This window comes from Vulpes vulpes, chromosome 15 (assembly GCF_048418805.1).
Source record: "Vulpes vulpes isolate BD-2025 chromosome 15, VulVul3, whole genome shotgun sequence".
Taxonomy (NCBI): domain Eukaryota; kingdom Metazoa; phylum Chordata; class Mammalia; order Carnivora; family Canidae; genus Vulpes; species Vulpes vulpes.
The window spans coordinates 79,501,751-79,523,356 of NC_132794.1; the positions used below are offsets into that span (position 1 = coordinate 79,501,751).

At 38.0% G+C, this 21,606-nt stretch overlaps 1 protein-coding gene across 11 annotated transcripts in view; it reads left to right on the forward strand.

Moving 5' to 3' along the window:
• The window catches only part of MARCHF8 (membrane associated ring-CH-type finger 8), a 144,495-nt gene that overhangs the window by 43,246 nt on the left and 79,643 nt on the right, over positions 1-21,606 (forward strand). For 8 of the 11 annotated variants that reach the window (XM_025990012.2, XM_025989993.2, XM_025989997.2 and 5 more), the window contains exon 2: positions 14,711-14,890. In XM_025990012.2, coding sequence (XP_025845797.1) covers positions 14,789-14,890 — 102 coding nt within the window. In that variant the 5' untranslated portion in view covers positions 14,711-14,788. The remainder of the gene's footprint in view (positions 1-14,710; positions 14,891-21,606) is intronic. The other 3 variants (XM_072739390.1, XM_072739391.1, XM_072739389.1) reach the window with 1 other exon arrangement.

Here is a 21,606-nt window from a genome sequence, read left to right on the forward strand (position 1 = left end):
TCTGCATCACTTGCCATCAGGGAAATATAAATGAAAACCACAATGAGATCCCACCTCACACCAGTGAGAATGGGGACAATTAACAAGGCAGGAAACCACAAATGTTGGAGAGGATGTGGAGAAAAGGGAACCCTCTTACACTGTTGGTGGGAATGTGAACTGGTGCAGCCACTCTGGAAAACTGTGTGGAGGTTCCTCAAAGAGTTAAAAAGACCTGCCCTATGACCCAGCAATTGCACTGTTGGGGATTTACCCCAAAGACTCAGATGCAATGAAATGCCAGGACACCTGCACCCCGATGTTTCTAGCAGCAATGTCCACAATAGCCAAACTGTGGAAGGAGCCTCGGTACCCATTGAAAGATGAATGGATAAAGAAGATGTGGTTTATGTGTACAATGGAATATTACTCAGGCATTAGAAATGACAAATATTTGTCATTCACCATTTGCTTCACCGTGGATGGAACTGGAGGGTATTATGCTGAGTGAAATAAGTCAATCAGAGAAGGGCAAACATTATATGGTCTCATTCATTTGGGGAATATAAATAATAGTGAAAGGGAATAGAAGGGAAGGGAGAAGAAATGGGTAGGAAATATCAGAAAGGGAGACAAAACATAAAGACTCCTAACTCTGGGAAACGAGCTGGGGGTTGTGGAAGGGGAGGAGGGCGGGGGGTGGGAAAAACTAAGAGCTTTTCCCGTAAGGTTGGGAACAAGATAAGGATGTGCACTCTTACCACTTTTTTAAAAAAGATTTTATGTATTTATTCATGGGAAACACAGAGAGAGGGAGGCAGAGAAATATGAAGAGGGAGAAGCAGGCTCCCTGCAAGGAGTCCTATGTGGGACTCGATCCTGCACCCTGGGGTCAAGCCCTGAGCTGAAGGCAGACACTCCACTCCTGAGACACCCAGGCGTCCCCACTCTTACCACCCTTATTCAACATAGTTCTGGAAGTCCTAGCTACAGCAGTCAACAAAAATAAAGAAAAGGCATCCGCATTGGTAAGGAAGAAGTAAGACTTTCAGTATTTGCAGATGACATGATACTATATATAGAAAACCTAAAATACTCCACCAAAAAAAAAAAAAAACTACTAGAACTGATAAATGAATTCAGTAAAGTTGCAGGATACAAAAATCAATGTGCAGAAATTTGTTGCATTTATATTCACTAATAATGAAGCAACAAAAAGAAATTAAAATAATCCCATTTATAGTTGCACCAAAAATAATAAAATACCTTAGGAATAGATCTAACCAAAGAGGTGAAAGACCTGTACTCTGAAAACTATAAAACATGTGATTAAAGAAATTGAAGATGACACAAGGAAATGGAAAGACAGTCTGTACTCATAGATCAGAAGAACAAATATTGTTAAAATGTCTGTACTATCCAAAGGAGTCTACACATTTAATGCAATCTCTTATCAAAATGCTACCAGCATTTTTCACAGAGCTAGAACAAACAATCCTAAAATTTGTTAGGAACCACAAGAAACCCTAAAGAGCCAAAGCAATCTTGAAAAAGAAAAGCTGGAGGCATCACAATTCCAGACTTCAAGTTATATTTCAAAGCTGTGGTAATCAAAAGAGTATGGTAGTACAAAAATAGACATATTTGGAGCAGAATAGAAAATCCCAAAACAAACCCACAATTGTATGGTCAGGTAATCTTTGACAAAGCAGAAAAGAATATCCAATAGGAAAGGACAGTGTCTTCAGTAAGTGATGTTGATACAACTGGACAGCAACATGCAAAAGAATGAAACTGAACCGCTTTCTTATACAATCCACAAATATAAATTCAAAATGGATGAAATACCTAAATGTGAAACCTGAAACCATGAAAATTATAGAACACAGGCAGTAACTTCCTTTATTTATATTATTATTGTTCTCTCTTCACATTTATTTGATAGTTTCGCTGGATAGTAAATTCAGTGTGGAAATATTCCCTCAGAAGTTTGAAGGCATTATGCCTCTGTCATCTGGCTTCATTGGTGCTGGTGCTACTGAGAAGAAGCCTTATTCCATTTTGATGTATTTATCTCTTTGGGATGTAATAGCTGCAATCCTTGTTCCTCACTCCCCCCACTTCCCGAGGACATTTTCTTTTTCAGATTTTTCTTTGCCCTTGGTGTCCTAGGGTTTTATGATAATATGTGCTCATGTGGACCTTTAAAAAATTTTTTTTAATTCGGTTCATTATGCTAGGTTCATACCAGGCTGTTTCAGTCTGGGGACTTGCATCTTTCAGATTTGGAGAATTCTTGTATTATTTCTCTGATTATTTCCTTCCCTGTTTTCTCTGCTTCTTCTTTCTGGAACTCCTTTTGGGTCAGATGTTGGAATTTCTAAACTGATCTGCATATATTACCTTATATCCTCAGATCTTGTCTTCTCCCTCTTATTTCCTGTTGCATACTTTTGTACTTTTTTTTAGCAAGTTCTGTGACTTTTATTTTCTAACCCTTCTGTTGAATTTCTAATTTGGCTTATAATTTTTAATTCTCAAGTACTCAGCCATCAGAAATGACAAATACCCACCATTTGCTTCAACGTGGATGGAACTGGAGGGTATTATGCTGAGATAAATACGTCAATCGGAGAAGGACAAACATTATATGTTCTCATTGATTTGGGGAATATAAACAATAGTGAAAGGGAATAGAAGGGAAGGGAGAAGAAATGTGTGGGAAATATCAGAAAGGGAGACAGAACATAAAGACTCCTAACTCTGGGAAACGAACTAGGGGTGGTGGAAGGGGAGGAGGAGAATGGGGGTGGGGCTGAATGGGTGACGGGCACTGAGGGGGGCACTTGACGGGATGAGCACTGGGTGTTATTCTGTATGTTGGCAAATTGAACACCAATAAAAAATAAATTTATTATTTAAAAAATTCTCAAGTACTTTTTTCTTTTTCATATTATCACATTTTAGCTTTATGAATGGTATATCATCTGTATATCTAAGAGGACATTGACTGACTTATTTAAAACAGTTTTAAAAACTTGAGAAAATTGGGACACCTGGATGGCTCAGCGGTTGAGCACCTGCCTTTGGCCCAGGGTGAGATCCTGGAGTTCCAGGATCAAGTCCCACATCGGGCTCCCTGCAGGGAGCCTGTTTCTCCCTCTGCCTGTGTCTCTGCCTCTCTCTCTCTGTGTGTGCAGGGTCCTGGGATCAAGTCCCAAATTTGGCTCTACAGGGAGCCTGCTTTTCCCTCTGCCTGTGTCTCTGCCTATCTCTCTCTGTGTCTCTCATTAATAAATAAATAAAAGAACTTAAAAAAAACTTAAGAAAATTATTTTTATCTCTCTTAGTTGTTGTTTTGTGTGTCTTCTTTTGGTTACTTTCATTTGGAGCTCTTCTCCCAAGTTTGATTAGTAAATAAGAAAGGCCAAGAATATTTTCTGTGAAGTGGGGGAACAGAGGTTGGATTGCATTGAATTGAGTTGTGAAAGGCAAGCAAGAGAAGACCATTGTACATAGAAAGTTTTCTCATAGAGTGAAAGAGGATAGACAAATTGGAAGCATTTTCCTTTTGTTTTTAAAAATCAGAGATCCACAAAGTATTTTAAAATTCTTAATTGATGTGGAATTTAATAAATCTTAAGTAGCATCTACGGATATAAACTACTTACTCTGTGTATTTTCCTTGGAAAGCTCTTACTTAGTTGATGCAAAGGAGCCTTTGCAAAGAGAGGATGAAAGAATCAGGTGGATGGATGGTTGGTAAGTGAGGCATATGAAGAGGAGGGCAGAGAGCCCAGGTACCTTCCCAGCGCTGGGGTCTCCTTTTCCTTTGAGCTACATGATATAATTTACATAATTCATGAAAGGGAAAGGGTTGGGGACCGTAAGCAAGTTTTTGCAATTAGTGGTAGGAAATTGAGGAACTTTTTTTTTTTAAATAGTAAATACCGTTTGAACAATAAAAGTACCTAATCTCATGGTCAAACTCTGGGCATGTCGGCTTCCTTCACACACAGATATCTCTTGCTAAGAGAGAAGTCAATTCTCCTGGTGGAAAGAAGGCATCCATTTTTTTGGAACAAGATACAGCCATGATTAAAAGGAAAAAATATTAATAGTCCATGTTTATTGTTCTTTTCTGTGTTCTGTAAGGATGATGGTTTCTGCTACAGTAACAGGGATAAACATATACTAAAAAAAACCAAAGACAGTGCTTTCCAAGTGCTGGGCAGATGCTCAGATTTATTGACAGTGGATGAGTAGTGACCTACGCAGTCTGCCATATTCGAATACGAGACTCCTGTTTGCTACATGTTCATGTTCTGAGTCTCCATTTCTGCTGGTGTGTAATAGCCATTACATTTTGTGAGAAATATACAAACTAGAAATAGTATGACATGAAAATATTAATGAGTCTTACGATGTGTAGGATATGAAATGCAGTCTCCAAAGTCAGTAACTTTAGAATGAAAATCAAACATAATAAAACATTGTAAAAAAGGTAAACTGTTACCATGATGCACTATGCTGTTTTTAAAGAGAGAGCACTGTGCAAAAATATTAAAGGAGATGCTGAGAAAATTGAGAATGAACATAATACAAGCACTATAATGCTTGAAGACAGCTGTGTCCTGAGAATGCATCTTCTACTTTATTCATGTAGGAAGATGAGGCTTGAATTCTTTGAGGCCTTCAGAAGTGTACTGCCTTTCATGGTTGTATATGTTCATTGATATCTGAAATTCTGACTATTGCCAAGCTATGTGGAATCACTTGAGCTTTTAATTTTAGCTGTTTAAATATTTAAACTGTAAAAGTAATAGATCATCACTAAGGGTTTAAAAAATAGAGAAATGAAAAGTCATATTGCTACATCATTAAATTGCTGTTAGCATTTTAAAAAAGATTTATTTATTTTAGAGAGAATGTGAATGCACAGGAGTAGGGTGAAGGGGCAGAGGCAGAGGGAGAGAGAAACTCAAGCAGACTCTATGCTGAGTGTGGAGCCCAACGTGGGGCTTGATCTCAAGACCCTGAGATCACCATGAGTCAGACGCTTACAATGTGCCTGCCACCCAAGCTCCCCACTGCTTTTAGTGTTTTTAATGAGTTTCCCTCCTAGGGTTTTAGCTTGTGTATGTACCAATGTATTTGTAATTATAATGTATATATAATTTATATACTCTTTTTTTTTAAAGATTTATTTATTTATTCATGAGAGATACACAGAGAGGCAGAGACCCAGGCAGAGGGAGAAACAGGCTCCCTGCAGGGAGCCCAATGTGGGTCTCGATCCTGGATCCCAGGATCACTCCCCGAGCCTAAGGCACACGCTCAATTGCTGAAGCCACCCAGGTGTCCCTATCATCTGCTTTTTATCAAATCCATGTTTTTCTTGCTTCTAATAGTATTTCTTTGATTACATAATATTCCTTTGATTGTATTAGCACCGCAATTTACTTTAGCTTTCCCCCCGTTTGGGAAATTTAAGGGAACTGTGTGTTTTTCTTTGTTGTAAATAATGTTATTGTGAAAATCTTGGGACTTGTAGATTTTTTTTGTATTTTCTCAGGCTAAGCTTCTCAAAGATAAGCTCTTCCTAGCTCTGTTGCTCAGCATTTTTCCTGATAGGCATTCTGAGTTTGTGATACTACGGAGGATCATAAGAACATAGGCCAATGGTAGGTTTCATCATATTTTTTGGTAGAAGTTTATGAAGGGAAAATATCGTTCTCTGAGCTGTTGTTTTTCCCTGATTATTGAAATATTAAGTGAGCAATGTCCTCATTCGTAAAGTGCTGTTTACATCCATTTTATGTGGGGATTTTAATATTTTTGAAAAGTTATTTGTATTAAGTTCTTTTCAGTTTTCTGTATCTTGCTGTTTTAATAATTATTATTACTTTGTTTTGTCTGTATTTCAAGAGGATTCATCTTTCTATTCTTTCTCATCATTTTTATTTGATCATTTGATTAATTCTTATGCAGAATTTTAGAATCACTTTGTAAAATAGAAAAATCTTGCTTAGACCTTGGAATTACCAGATATATATATATATATATATATATATACACTTTATCGGGGAAGAACACAAATTATTATTATAACAAACTATTATTGCTTTAAAGTTTTCAAATATACTCCAAAATTACTGAATCATTGAATCATTAAAAGTTCTTAAGTAACTTTTATATCATCCATCTCTATGTCAGGTTTTTGTTATGTTTATGTAAAGGAATGTTAGTAACATTATGTATTTATATACTTTTTTCTTATACTAGAATACATTACTGATTTTATACAAATGTTTATATTTTTAACTGATTCTAGTAGTTCTTAGAAAATTCCTTTGGACTTTAGCTCTTTCATTGTATTACAAACTTCTCTCTCTCTTTTAAGTAGGCTCCATGCGCAGTGTGGAGCCCAGCTCAGGTCTTGAACTCATGACTCTGAGACCAAGACCTGAGCTGAGATCAAGAGTCAGACACAACCTACTGAGCCACCCAGGTGCCCTTATAAAGTTCTCTTTTTAAGTCTTATCCCATTAGCAGAAAAAAAAATCTAGCTGTATATTAAACAATAGAAGTGGTAATGTGCTTATTTTGCTTCTTGGTTTAATTAGTATGCCTCTAGGAGTTTTGTTGTGTGAGTGTGAAGTTAAATTTTGATTGAGATACATGTTTTTTAAAGTTAGGGATTCTTCATTGCTGTTTAAAAATTCTGTATTGATGTTGGGTTTTATCATTTGTTTATAGCACCTAATGATGTAAACTACTGATTCTGCGGGTTTTCCTTGGAAAATGGATTCTGTTCTTGTGTGTTCAGGTGTTGTGGTGTGTGCATGATTCCCAGTGTACACCATGTGTATATCTTGGGTTTCCCACAGGCATGTCAAGCTCAGCGTGTCCCTGGTGAGCTTCCCTTTATCCCCCACTCCTCTGTGCATCCCAGTCTTTTGAATGCACAGCCAGAAACCAGAGTATGATTTAGTCCTCTCACTAGATGTCAATCCTCCTTTTCAAAATGGTCTCTCTCCTTCCTACATCACATTCACTTCTTTAAGTGTGGCTTTGATCATTCATTGCTCTGTATTACAGCTGGCCTCCTCTCTCTTCTTACTGCTTTTTTTTTCTTTTTGAATCTGCTAGCTGCTGTACACAAGCTTCTCATTTTTTTAAAATATGAAATATGTTTCTGATAAAAACAGGCTTAACTTAAAGTTGTTTATTCTGAGTGCCATTTAGGATGTTATGATTCAACACTGCATAATGGAGAGGAGCAGGGTGCTGCTGGAGCCTGGCACCCTATTAGCAGGGGTGCAGGGAGGCATGCAGACCTGTGGTGACCATCCCTCAAGGAAGTTGTGACTGGCATATTTGTCTTCTCCTGGCTGCCTCTTTGTTGTCTATATTTGTCCCAAGCACCATTGTTGGAATGGAGAGAACCCTTCATTTATCTGGACCATTTGGAAAGCACATGGAACAGCTTCACTCTTGTGCCACACTGATCATCTTTAGGATCAGGCCTTCCTACCTCTTTCCTTGTAGGGATAGCATTGTCAGCCTTGCTTCCCCTCAGAGTCATGCTACTAGAGGTCCTAAATAAGTGTTGGAAGGATTTGAAGTTCTCATTTGTGTAAATCTATCAGAATGAGGTGTAGGAAGACAGAAAATAGTATTGGAAAGACAATGCAAACAAATTGCGCTTTGTAAGGCAGTGAGAGGATTCATTGCAGATGCCTGAAAAAGCAGGCTGGAAAATGTGCTGATGTTAAGAACCCTGACATTTGTGCACACGGACACAATCTTCTTTGGTCTTCACAATAACCCTGTGAATAGAGTAGAGATTATTATCCTTCTGTTTTGTGGGTGAAGAAACAGAGCCTTTGAAATTCCACAATTTGTCCAACATCACACAGTATTCTAGAGTCAAGGCTTCACTTCGATTTCTGATTGCTGATTTTGTATGCTTCCTGTTATCTTTCTCAAAACCAGAAGAGTAGTAGGATAACAGTGACTGTCCCCATGTCATTTGGATAAATTACATAGGACAAGCACAAATGAAAAACAGTTTTTATCTATCTTAATACATAATAATTGTATGTATATTCTTTTTAACAGAAGCTTTTTTGAGATATAATTCACATTAATTACAATATACTCATTTACAGTATATAATTCTATGGCTTTTAGTATGCTTAAGTGTTATGCAGCATGACTGTAATAAATTTTAGAACATATTTATTTCTCTAAAAAGAAACCCTTCTAGCCATCAGCCCTCATCCCCGATCCCTATCTCAGTCCTTGGTAACCAGTAATCCACTTTCTGCTTCTATAGTTTGCCTACTCTAGACATTTTATACAAATGTAATCATACAATATTTGGTCCTTTTACTTTGTACCATGCTTTCGGGCTTCATCCATGTTGTAGCAACTATATATTCCATTATATAGATAACGCATTTTATTTATCCATTCATTAATTTGTGGACATTTGTGTTATTCCCACATTTTAAGGAAGATCCAGACTGTTTTCCAAAGCAGCTACGTATAGTTCCACCAGCGCTGTATGAGGGTTTCAGTTTCTCCACATCCTTGCCAACACTTACCTATGTTTAAGTATAGCAGTGATTAAAGTATATCTTATGGTTTTAGTTTGCATTCTCCTCTTAACTAGTCAGGTTGAACAACTCATTTTTCCTTTTTAAAAAATAAAAACTTTTTGTTTTAATTTCAGTATAGTCAACAAACTGTTATATTAGTTTCAGGTGTACAGTATAGTGATTCAACACTTCCTTGTATCACCCTGCTCATCTCCACAAGTGCACTCCTTAATCCCTGTCACCTATTTGACCCATTCTCATACCTTCTTCTCCTCTAGTAATTTGTATAATTAAGAGTCTCTTGAACAACTTATTTTTCATTGGGTTGTTTCTTTATTACTGAGTTGTGACAGCCCTTTATATATTCAACACACAAATCTCTTATTGTATGCTTTGCAAAAATATTTATTGTGTTCTATGGTTGTCTTTTCACTTTCTTGATGGTATCTGTTGTAGTACAAATGTTTTATTTTGGTTATGTTTATTTTTTACTTGTGTGAGGTAAGGGTCTAAATTTATGCTTTGGCATGTTGAAAAGGCTTTTGTTTTTCCTTTGAATAGTCTTGGAACCCTTGTTGAAAAACCAATTGACCACAGATAAATGGGTTTATTTCTGGACTCAATTCTATTCTGTTAATCTGTGTATCTGTCCTTATTTCAATTGCACACTGTCTTGATTACTATTCCTTTTTAGCAAGTTTTGAAATCGTGAAGTTGGAGTTCTCCAGCTTTGTTCTTTTTCAAGATCATTTTGATATCACAGGCCCCTTGAATTTCCATATGAATTCTAGGATCAGCTCGTCTAATTTCTGCTTAGAAGTCAGCTGGGTTTTTGATAGGGATTGCTTTATGTGTATATCAATTTTGGGAGAATTACCATCTTCACAATAGTAACTCTTTCGATCAATTGGCATGGCATTACCATTTCCATAGTTCCTTTTTTGTTGTTTTTTAATATTTTATTTTTTAAACTAAGATCTGCATGCAGTGTGGGGCTCGAACTCATGACAGTGAGACCAAGAGTTGCATACTCCACTGAATGAGCCAGCCAGGTGCCTCTGCTTCCATACTCTTTTTTTTTTTTTAATAATTTTTTTTTTATTTATGATAGTCACACAGAGAGAGAGAGAGAGGCAGAGACATAGGCAGAGGGAGAAGCAGGCTCTATGCACCGGGAGCCCGACGTGGGATTCGATCCCGGGTCTCCAGGATTGCGCCCTGGGCCAAAGGCAGGCGCCAAACCGCTGCGCCACCCAGGGATCCCTGCTTCCATACTCTTAAACACCCAGTTTGTCCATTTCTAGATATGGATGTTCATATTAGGTGTGCTGTATTTTTAGCAGTAGTGGAATTGAAGTCCTCATGCCTGGGTTGTCAGGCATAGTGCAGAGGTTTAATTGTTGCTCTTTATTGTAAATTGATATAGGTATTTGGAAATCACGCAAAGAAAATAGTATGAGTAATACCTGCTTTATGCTTTTCACATGAAAAGTGGCATGGTCTATTTTGCAGTTTGTTTTTGAAGATTATCATTTTTATCCTAAATATGGCATAGGGGAGGGTTTACTTCAGGCAGACTTTCAAATCTGGAGATAGGGGTTCATATCAGAAGAGTAACTTAAACGGCTGTAAGAAGGGAAGGTCCTTCAAAATTCCACACAATATTTAAAACCCTTTCTTACGTTTGTGTTTCTCTGGCGTAAATAGTCCTCTTCAGGCTTGTCATGATCATGTACCAATGATGTGATAATGATTATTATACTAGAAGCACCAAAAGCAGCTATTGGTATAATATGTGGTAGGGGCTTTGGACATGATTAGTTTGCCTTTTTTTTTTTTTTTTTTTTGATAGAGAGAGAGAGAGAGAGAGAAGCAGAGACACAGGCAGAGGGAGAAGCAGGCTCCATGCACCGGGAGCCCGACGTGGGATTCGATCCCGGGTCCCCAGGATCGCGCCCTGGGCCAAAGGCAGGCGCCAAGCCGCTGCGCCACCCAGGGATCCCTATTTTTTTTTGCCTTTTTTTTTTTTTTTTGATTAGTTTGAATAAGTAATCCACATGGACTTTGTCATTTCTAACAAAGGACTTTGAGGCATGAGTGATGAAAAAAACTGCTCACAAGTGACTTTTGTGATCTTCCAGATGGTATAAGACAACTAAGCAGTAAGTGCCTCTTGTCTTGTGTAATGTGAACATAAATATTCAGGCCATTTGTTGGACATAGTGCTCCATCTCGTGTCAGCCTCATCAAAGGCTTAAGATAGAGTAGGTAATGTATAGTATGTAGACACTCATACTTAATTAATTAGTGATTATAATATCTAGACATTAATATCAACTATATTTTCCTCTTTTATTGGTTATCAATGATCACCCACCTATTATAACAGTAGACTTTTATTTTTATTTATTATTTATTTAACAGTAGACTTTTAAAAACAATATTCTTTTAGTTCATTTTCTCATAGTGTTGATCCCTTCCAGTTTCTTATTCATTCTTGTTGCTTCTTGATCAGAGAATCTGGTGAAAGAAATTAATTTTGTGAGTTCTGTTGCTCGTTGGTTTGGTTAGTAACACAGTCAGAAATGAGACCAGCCACACAAACACCTACTTTTGGTTCAGAGCAGAGTTTGGGGAGAGGTGGAATGGCTGGTTGCCCTTTAGATAGGACCTTAGGGCTGGGCGGAATAAATAGCTACTCATCAAATATGACCTCAGAGTTTCCAGGCCCTGTTGTTTACGCTCCTTCCTTGTTCCACCCTCCAGTACATGGTTAATAAGTGAAAATCCCCAAATTAGAGATTCATGCTTTGGTTTATTGCTCCCATTCTTTGTTAAAGTTCTAATAGCATCAAATATTATTATATTAAACTTTCTGGATAATTCGTGTATATAATTGGTTTTATATATACAGTTTGATAGATTGCAGTGGGGACAGGGTGGAGGGGATGGGGAACACACAATTCAATTACCAGGTACTTTGAAGGAATGCCTTGAATCACAGAATATAGCTTATTTAGAAACTCTTATTTTACCTAGGGGCAACCTTTGGAAAATCCCGGGATATCCATGATGACCCTCATCATCCATGGAAAATTCCTTAGAACAGGGTTAGCACATATAATCCTCTCAATAGATGCAGAGAAAGCATTTGACAAAATACAGCACCCATTTCTGATCAATACTCTTCAGAGTGTAGGGATAGAGGGAACATTCCCCTACATCTTAAAAGCCATCTACGAAAAGCCCACAGCAAATATCATCCTCAATGGGGAAGCACTGGGAGCCTTTCCCCTAAGATCAGGAGCAAGACAGGGATGTCCACTCTAACCACAGCTATTCAACATAGTACTGGAAGTCCTACCCTCAGCAATCAGACAACAAAAAGACATTAAAGGCATTCAAATTGGCAAAGAAGAAGTCAAATTCTCCCTCTTCGCTGATGACATGATACTCTACATAGAAAACCCAAAAGACTCCACCCCAAGATTGCTAGAACTCATACAGCAATTTGGCAGTGTGGCTGGATACAAAATCAATGCCCAGAAGTCAGTGGCATTTCTATACACTAACAATGAGACTGAAGAAAGAGAAATTAAGGAGTCAATCCCATTTACAATTGCACCCAAAAGCATAAGACACCTAGGAATAAACCTAACCAAAGAGGTAAAGGGTCTATACCCTAAAAACTACAGACCACTTCTGAAAGAAATTGAGGAAGACACAAAGAGATGGAAAACTATTCCATGCTCATGGATTGGAAGAATTAATATTGTGAAAATGTCAATGTTACACAGGGCAATTTGCACATTTAATGCAATCCCTATCAAAATACCATGGACTTTCTTCAGAGTTGGAACAAATTATCTTAAGATTTGTGTGAAATCAGAAAAGACCCCGAATAGCTAGGGGCATTTTACAAAAGAAAACCATAGCTGTGGGCATCACAATGCCAGATTTCAGGTTGTACTACAAAGCTGTGGTCATCAAGACAGTGTGGTACTGGCACAAAAACAGACACATAGATCAATGGAACAGAATAGAGAACCCAGAAGTGGACCCTCAACTTTATGGTCAGCTAATATTCGATAAAGGAGGAAAGACTATCCACTGGGAGAAAGACAGTCTCTTCAATAAATGGTGCTGGGAAAATGGGACATCCACATGCAGAAGAATGAAACTAGACCACTCTCTTTCACCATACACAAAGATAAACTCAAAATGGGTGAAAGATCTAAATGTGAGACAAGAATCCATCAAAATCCTAGAGGAGAACACAGGCAACACCCTTTTTTAAATTGGCTACAGCAACTTCTTGCAAGATACATCCATGATGGCAAAAGAAACAAAAGCAAAAATGAACTTTTGGGACTTCATCAAGATAAGAAGCTTTTGCACAGCAAAGGATACAGTCAACAAAACTGAAAGACAACCTACAGAATGGGAGCGATATTTGCAAATGACATATCAGATAAAGGGCTAGCGTCTAAGACCTATACAGAACTTATTAAACTCAACAGCTAAGAAACAATCCAATCATGAAATGAGCAAAAGATATGAACAGAAATCTCACAGAGGAAGACATAGTCATGGCCAACACGCACATGAGAAAATGCTCCGCATCACTTGCCATCAGGGAAATACAAATGAAAACCACAATGAGATCCCACCTCACACCAGTGAGAATGGGGAAAATTAACAAGGCAGGAAACCACAAATGTTGGAGGGGATGTGGAGAAAAGGGAACCCTTTTACACTGTTGGTGGGAATGTGAACTGGTGCAGCCACTCTGGAAAACTGTGTGGAGGTTCCTCAAAGAGTTAAAAAGACCTGCCCTATGACCCAGCAATTGCACTGTTGGGGATTTACCCCAAAGATACAGATGCAATGAAATGCCGGGACACCTGCACCCTGATGTTTCTAGCAGCAATGTCCACAATAGCCAAACTGTAGAAGGAGCCTCGGTGTCCATGGAAAGATGAATGGATAAAGAAGATGTGGTCTATGTATACAATGGAATATTACTCAGCCATTAGAAATGACAAATACTGACCATTTGCTTCGACGCGGATGGAACTGGAGGGTGTTATGCTGAGTGAAATAAGTCAATCGGAGAAGGACAAACGTTATATGTTCTCATTCATTTGGGGAATAAAAATAATAGTGAAAAGGAATAGAGGGGAAGGGAGAAGAAATGGGTAGGAAATATCAGAAAGGGAGACAGAATATGGAAGACTCCTAACTCTGGGAAATGAACAGGGGTGGTGGAAGGGGAGGGGGGGAGGTGGGGGTGACTGGGTGATGGGCACTGAGGGGGGCACTTGATGGGATGAGCAGTGGGTGTTATTCTGTATGTTGGCAGATTGAACACCAATAAAAAAATAAATTTATTATTAAAAAAAAAAAGACCAGGGTTAGCAAACTATAAGCTGTGGGCAAAATCTAGCTAGCCATCTATTTTTGTAAGTAAAGCTTTATTGGAACATAATGATTCTTGTTCATTTACACACTTATAGTGCCTTCTTTCATGGGACAACAGCAGAATTGAGTAATTTAAAAAATATATGCGCCACAGTGCCTAAAATATTTACTCCCTGGCCCTTTATAGGAAAAGTTTTCCAACAACTGGTCTAGAGTGTCTAGACTTTCAGAACGTTAAGCAGAGATCATAGATACCTTAAATTTATGTGGTTTCAAGGGCAATAGTTTTAAGGCAAGATCACTACTTTTATCAGAATGAGTGCTTTTTTTCAAGGAAAAAAAATTAACTTCAGAAATATTCTTAAAATAAAGGATGACACTACTGTTTAAAACCTAATAGCCAATGGAAAATTAACATCTGATTATACATGTAGCTGATCCACAGCCTCTTTCAGGTGTTTCTGTCTTATTACATGAGAAAAAGTGTTAAAATTTTCCCCATAAAAAAAAAATAAAAAAAAAATTTTCCCCATAAGACATTTACCTTCTATTGTTTTTGAAGATCAAGTATTTATGTCAGTCATTGTAACTGATTCAAATATGAATATAAGAATATAAATATATGAATAAATATAAAATGCTAATCTCACTGTTGGACATTTGAAGTGTTTTATCTCAGTTATGTCTTGTCTTTTTTCTCTCAGCTTGAAGTCCATGGCCCAAAATGACTCTACCACTGGAGAGTCTCTTCAGTAAAGAAGACAACCAGACAGGAGGCTGGGATGAGCATGCCACTGCATCAGATCTCTGCCATTCCAACCCAGGATGCTACCTCTGCTAGAATCTACAGAAGTAAGACCAAAGAAAAGGAGAGGGAAGAGCAGGTATTAGGAGAATAATTTAGTTTCATTATTTTTGTTGTTTTCATTATAGATGGCCTAGAATGATAGGCTCTGACGACCAAGGTTTTCTCCAGTAATATACTAAAATACACATGGTATAAATAGTTGGGCTTGGAATTTTTCTCTGCAGGTTTCTAGGTTTTCAGATTTGGTATCAACTTATTCTGCCATGGTTATACATGATTGTTTATCTTCATTGCCTAAAATGGTATGTTTATTTATGATAAATTTCTGAGGAAAAGTTCCTTGAATTCTCAAAACATGATACAAAGGATAAATTAATTTGAACCAAGGTTTTATGAAGACCTCATACATACTAGTCTCTGTTTGCTGCAAGGGTATCATAGTTAACAGCATAGAGCCTGTCTCTGCCCTTATACGGCTCTTGATCTGGCCTGACAGTTAAAATGCATTGGAATCCAATAGTAAAACTAGCAATGGAGGAATGCAGAAGTACCGAATTCCAGTTCAGGAGGTCAGGAATGGCTTCCTGGAGAAAATGACCTTTATATGACCTGGAGTTAGCTAGAGAAAGGTAGAGTATCCCAATTGGAAGAAATATCATATGCTGAAAGCCCAAATTTAAAGCAATGTGAGTTTGAAGAGATTAAAACAGAATAACTGGAATATAAAGGGTAGTGGCAAGATAGGAGGTTGGAAAAGTTATAGGAGTTACCATAAGAAATTTGGGTTTATGTTTGCAGAAGAATGAATGATCAAATTTGTGTTCTTAAAGCATTTCACTCAGACTGCAGTTTGGAGAGTGAATTCAATGAGTGGTAGAGAGTCTAGTTAGAGGATTATTTATTTATTTATTTATTTATTTATAAATTTTTTTTTTAATTTTTTTTTTTAATTTATTTATGATAGTCACAGAGAGAGAGAGAGAGGCAGAGACACAGGCGGAGGGAGAAGCAGGCTCCATGCACCGGGAGCCTGATGTGGGATTCGATCCCGGGTCTCCAGGATCGCGCCCTGGGCCAAAGGCAGGCGCCAAACCGCTGCGCCACCCAGGTATCCCTAGAGGATTATTTAATAGCCTACCTAGGCCAAGTTTGGTAAACTTTTTCTAAAAAGGGCCAGATAATGCATGTTTTAGACTTGGTGGGCCAGATAGTCATATTTCCTCAATTCTGCCATTGCAGCATGAAAATAGCCAAAGACTAAATGAATGGTCATGACTGTGTTCCAATAAATCTTTTCTTGCAAAAAAACAGGTGACAGGCCAATTTTGGCTTATAGGCTGTAGTTTGCCAATCTCTGACCTATAAGGAAAAGGTGATAGTGACTTCGTCTAGGATAGAGTAGTGGGAATATAGAGATAATTAGCTTATTAACACACTGGGCTTGATAATTTTGTGTGGGGTGAGATAGGGAGGAGTCAGAGATGACTCCTACTTTCTCCTTGCCTTGCCATGTGCTGTGTAGACATGTGCTCAGTAGTTCTCACAGCATTCCTCTTTTGTAGTAAATTTTTACTGAAGACTCTAAAGAATCCATGTTAAATCAAAAACTGATGTCTTGTTTAAAATTGAGTCATTATAGTTGACAGGATACCACTCTTTGCCTTATTATTAAAATAATGAAAAAAAAAACCCAAACTTATCGTATCATAGCTCTTGAGGTAGATTGACTATGGAAGATAAAAAGGTACCATATAACTTAAGAAAGGTCTCCATATTCTTAGTTTGTGTTTTCCTTTTTTCAGTTGTTTGTGTCATCAGTCTGCACCCTTTCTGTTTCTTAGCTCTTAGGATGCATTTTCAGCATTGGCTGAAAGCCTGACCAGGGGTGGTGGTGGTATAGATGGGCTTGGGATATACTATTTTCAAAATTTTAGTTTTTCCTCAATTTACTGGAGCTGAAAGAATACCCCATATCCCCATATTCTTTCAGTTTTCATTTAAGTTAATAGTCTTCATTTAAGATTCATTTAAATTAATGGTCTTTTTTTGTAACCCTTTAGCCCAAATGGATTTTTAAATACTACTACTTAGAACATTTTTTAGGCTAAGGTGCTTGCCTATACCAGGTTGCTCGGTCTCTATTCATTGCTGTGTTCCATTTGGACACCAGATGGCAGGAATTTCTTGATATGTGTATATATATTGTAATATATGTATGTATAGACAGGATATGTATGTCTGTACATATACACATATGTGTATATACATATACATGTGTATATACATATGTACATGTATGTATACACCTATACATACATACTTACTGAATCGATCTATTTGATGGGGTTTTTAAGGTTTAAATAAGTAGCATTAATGACCATATTCATGGAATTGGGATTTTAATTGGTATTGGGAAGAGGCACCATTCTGTCCCATTTTAGTGTGGGGAATACTTTGAACCTGATGACAGTGTGATCGTTTTGGGAATCATGGTGCCAAGGTGCGGCTGCAGGTAGTGGAGTTGCAGCTGACACAGGAGTTTGAAAGGGTTCCATAACAGTTTTGGCAGCAGTTGGAATGTTGCTAAAAATGATTTTTGTAGAAGTCTAGGTTCTGAAATGTATCAGAATTGATTTGGAAGGCAAATTTTTGTCCATTGGAGTTTGTTTTTCTTTATCTAGTTTCTCTGGCACAATAAGTTCAAAACAGAGTTCTTTGGTATAATTTATGATCTTCTGTATTTGGGAGAGGAGAAGAGGAAGGAAGAGAAGCACTGCAGAAAGAGGCACTCCTTTCCTGCTCATCATCCACTGTTCTCAGAGGTGCAAAGATTTAACTTTATCTCACAATCTCTTGGTTAACAGGAGATGGTTCATTACATCAGTAACAGTTTTATTCCTTCTGAATCTTGTGAGAAGAGAGGGCCTTGCAGTTTACCCAGAATCAAATAATCCAATCATTAACATTGACAGTTTTACCTATGTTTATCAGATACATGATTCTATAGCTCCATTGCATGAGCCCGTATCTATACAGTTCAAAGAAGAGTTAATGACTTTTACACAGTAGTCAATACAGTTGTTGAATGAATGAGTGAATTTAATTTTAATGGTATGGGGACCACTGTGGAATTAAGAGGAATTTTTTATAATAAACGGATTTCTGCTGCTATTGCTTATGAACTGGGTAGATGTTTCTTGAGTATTTTTTTTCCTTAGTGTTTTGCAAGTATTGATCCATTGCCTTCCAGAGTCTGCTCTGCATTTAGAAACCTGACGTGGAGATTGTTTGCATTCCTTCAATTAGGAATATATTCTACATAGGGGTTTTTTTTTAGAATATTTTTTTCCTTATAGTTTACAGAGTTATTTCTCTTTCTTAAAAAAAATTGATTTATTTGCTCATGAGAGACACAGAAGGAGAGAGGCGAAAACTTAGGCAGAGGGAAAAGCATGCAGGGAATCTGGTGTGGGACTCCATCCTGGAACTTCATCCACGATCATGCCCTGAGCCAAAGGCAGTCGCTCAACCACTGAGCCCCCCAGGCATCCCTATCAATTTCTTATCTAGACTTAACTCTGTCTTGTGGTTCAATAGGTCCCTTTACATTTTTCAGGATTATTTCCTATTATGATTTATTTCATTTTTATTTTTATTTATTTATTTATTTTTTAAAGATTTTATTTATTTATGCATGAGAGATACACACACACAGAGAGAGGCAGAGACATAGGTAGAGGGAGAAGCAGACTCCATGCAGGGAGCCCCCATGGGACTTGATCCCAGGTCTCCAGGATCACACTCTAGGCTGAAGGTGGCGCTAAACCACTGAGCCACCTGGGCTGCCCTTATTGCATTTTAAACAGCTTTATTAGAGTATAATTGACATCCAATAAACAATACATATTTAAAGCATACAGTATAAAAAAAAAGCATACAATATCTTCTCAAGCAAGATTGTAAACATATCCATCACTCCCAAAAGTTTCCTCATACCTCTTCCTTAAGCAGTCATTGATCTGCTTTCTTTCACTGTAGATGTTTGCATTTTCTAAGGTTTTATATAGATGGAATAATATGTACTCTTTGTAATATAGCATTTTTCAAAGATTAATTCTTTTGCAATTCATCCACACTGTGCATTATAGTTATGTCCTTATTTATTTTTTAAAAAATTCAATTTAACATATAGTATATTATTAGTTTCAGAGACAATTTAGTGATTCATCAGTTACATAGCATCCAGTACTCATGACATCTCGTGCCCTCCTTTTTTTAGATAACCAATTTCTTTTTTTGGGGGGGGGGGTTCACTTCAATTTTTAATTTTTTTTTTACATATATTTTTTTAATTGGAGTTCAGTTTGCCAACATATAGCATAACACCCAGTGTTCATCCATCAAGTGCCCCCCCTCAGTGCCCATCACCCAGTGACCCCCAGCCCCCGCCCACCTCCCTTTCCACCACCTTTTGTTCGTTTCCCAGAGTTAGGAGTCTCTCATGGTCTGTCTCCCTTTCTGATGTTTCCCACTTATTTTTTCCTCCTTTCCCCTTAATTCCCTTTCACTATTTTTTATACTGACCAGATGAACGAGACCATATAATTTTTGTCCTTCTCCAATTGACTTCTTTCACTCAGCATAATAACCTCAAGGTCCATCCACATCAGAGCATATTTGTCGTTTCTAATGGCTGAGTAATCTTCCATTGTATACATAGACCACATCTTCCTTATCCATTCATCTTTCGATGGGCACCTAGGCTCCTTCCACAGTTTGGCTATTGTGGACATTGCTGCTAGAAACATCGGGGTGCAGGTGTCCTGGCGTTTCATTGCATCTGTATCTTTGGGAATTTTGTCGTAGGGCAGATCTATTTTTAACTCTTTGAGGACCCTCCACACAGTTTCCCAGAGTGGCTACACCAGTTCACATTCCCACCAACAGTGCAAGAAGGTTCGTTCCCCTTTCTCCACATCCTCTCCAACATTTGTTGTTTCCTGCCTTGTTAATTTTCCCCATTCTCACTGGTGTGAGGTGGTATTGTGGTTTTGATGTGTATTTCCCTGATGGCCAGTGATGTGGAGCATTTTCTCATGTGCTTGTTGGCCATGTCTGTGTCTTCCTCTGTGAAATTTCTATTCATGTCTTTTGCCCATTTCATGATTGGATTGTTTGTTTCTTTGCTGTTGAAAACTCAACATACAAGTTCTTTATAGATCTTAGATACTAGTCCTTTATCTGATACGTCATTTGCACATATCTTCTCCCATTCTGTAGGTTGTCTTTTAGTTTTGTTGACTGTTTCTTTTGCTGTGCAAAGCTTCTTATCTTGATGAAGTCCCAGTAGTTCATTTTTGCTTTGTTTCTCTTGCCTTCATGGATATATCTTGCAAGAAGTTACTGTGGCCAAGTTCAAAAAGGGTGTTGCCTGAGTTCTCCTCTAGGATTTTGATGGAATCTTGTCTCACATTTAGATCTGTCATGCATTTTGAGTTTATCTTGTGTATGGTGTAAGAGAATGGTCCAGTTTCATTCTTCTGCATGTGGCTGTCCAATTTTCCCAGCACCATTTATTGAAGAGACCGTCTTTTGGCTAGTGGATAGTCTTTCCTGCTATGTCGAATATTAGTTGACCATAAAGTTGAGGGTCCACCTCTGGATTCTCTATTCTGTTCCATTGATCTATGTGTCTGTTTTTGTGTCAGTACCACACTGTCTTGATGACCACAGCTTTGTAGTACAACCTGAAATCTGGCATTGTGATGCCCCCAGTTATGGTTTTCTTTTTTAAAATTCCCCTGGCTATTCGGGGTCTTTTCTGATTCCACACAAATCTTTTTTTTTTTATTTGCGCTCATTTTATTTAATATATATTTTTTAATAAATTAATTTTTATTGGTGTTCAATTTACCAACATACAGAAAAACAACCAGTGCTCATCCCGTCAAGTGGCCCCCTCAGTGCCCGTCACCCACTCCCCACCACCCCCCGCCCACCTCCCCTTCCACCACCCCTAGTTCGTTTCCCAGAGTTAGAGGTCTTTATGTTCTGTCTCCCTTCCTGATATTTCCTACCCATTTCTTCTCCCTTCCCTTATATTCCCTTTCACTATTATTTATATTCCCCAAATGAATGAGAACATACACTGTTTGTCCTTCTCCGATTGACTTACTGCACTCAGCATAATACCCTCCAGTTCTATCCACGTCGAAGCAAATGGTGGGTATTTGTCGTTTCTAATGGCTGAGTAATATCCATTGTATACATAGACCACATCTTCTTTATCCATTCATCTTTCGATGGACACCGAGGCTCCTTCCACAGTTTGGCTATTGTGGACATTGCTGCTAGAAACATCGGGGTGCAGATGTCCCGGCGTTTCATTGCATCTGAGTCTTTGGGGTAAATCCCCAACAGTGCAACTGCTGGGTCGTAGGGCAGGTCTATTTTTAACTCTTTGAGGAACCTCCACACAGTTTTCCAGAGTGGTTGCACCAGTTCACATTCCCACAAACAGTGTAAGAGGGTTCCCTTTTCTCCGCATCCTCTCCAACATTTGTTGTTTCCTGCCTTGTTAATTTTCCCCATTCTCACTGGTGTGAGGTGGTATCTCATTGTAGTTTTGATTTGTATTTCCCTGATGGCAAGTGATGCAGAGCATTTTCTCATGTGCATGTTGGCCATGTCCATGTCTTCCTCTGTGAGATTTCTGTTCATGTCTTTTGCCCATTTCATGATTGGATTGTTTCTTTGGTGTTGAGTTTAATAAGTTCTTTATACATTTTGGAA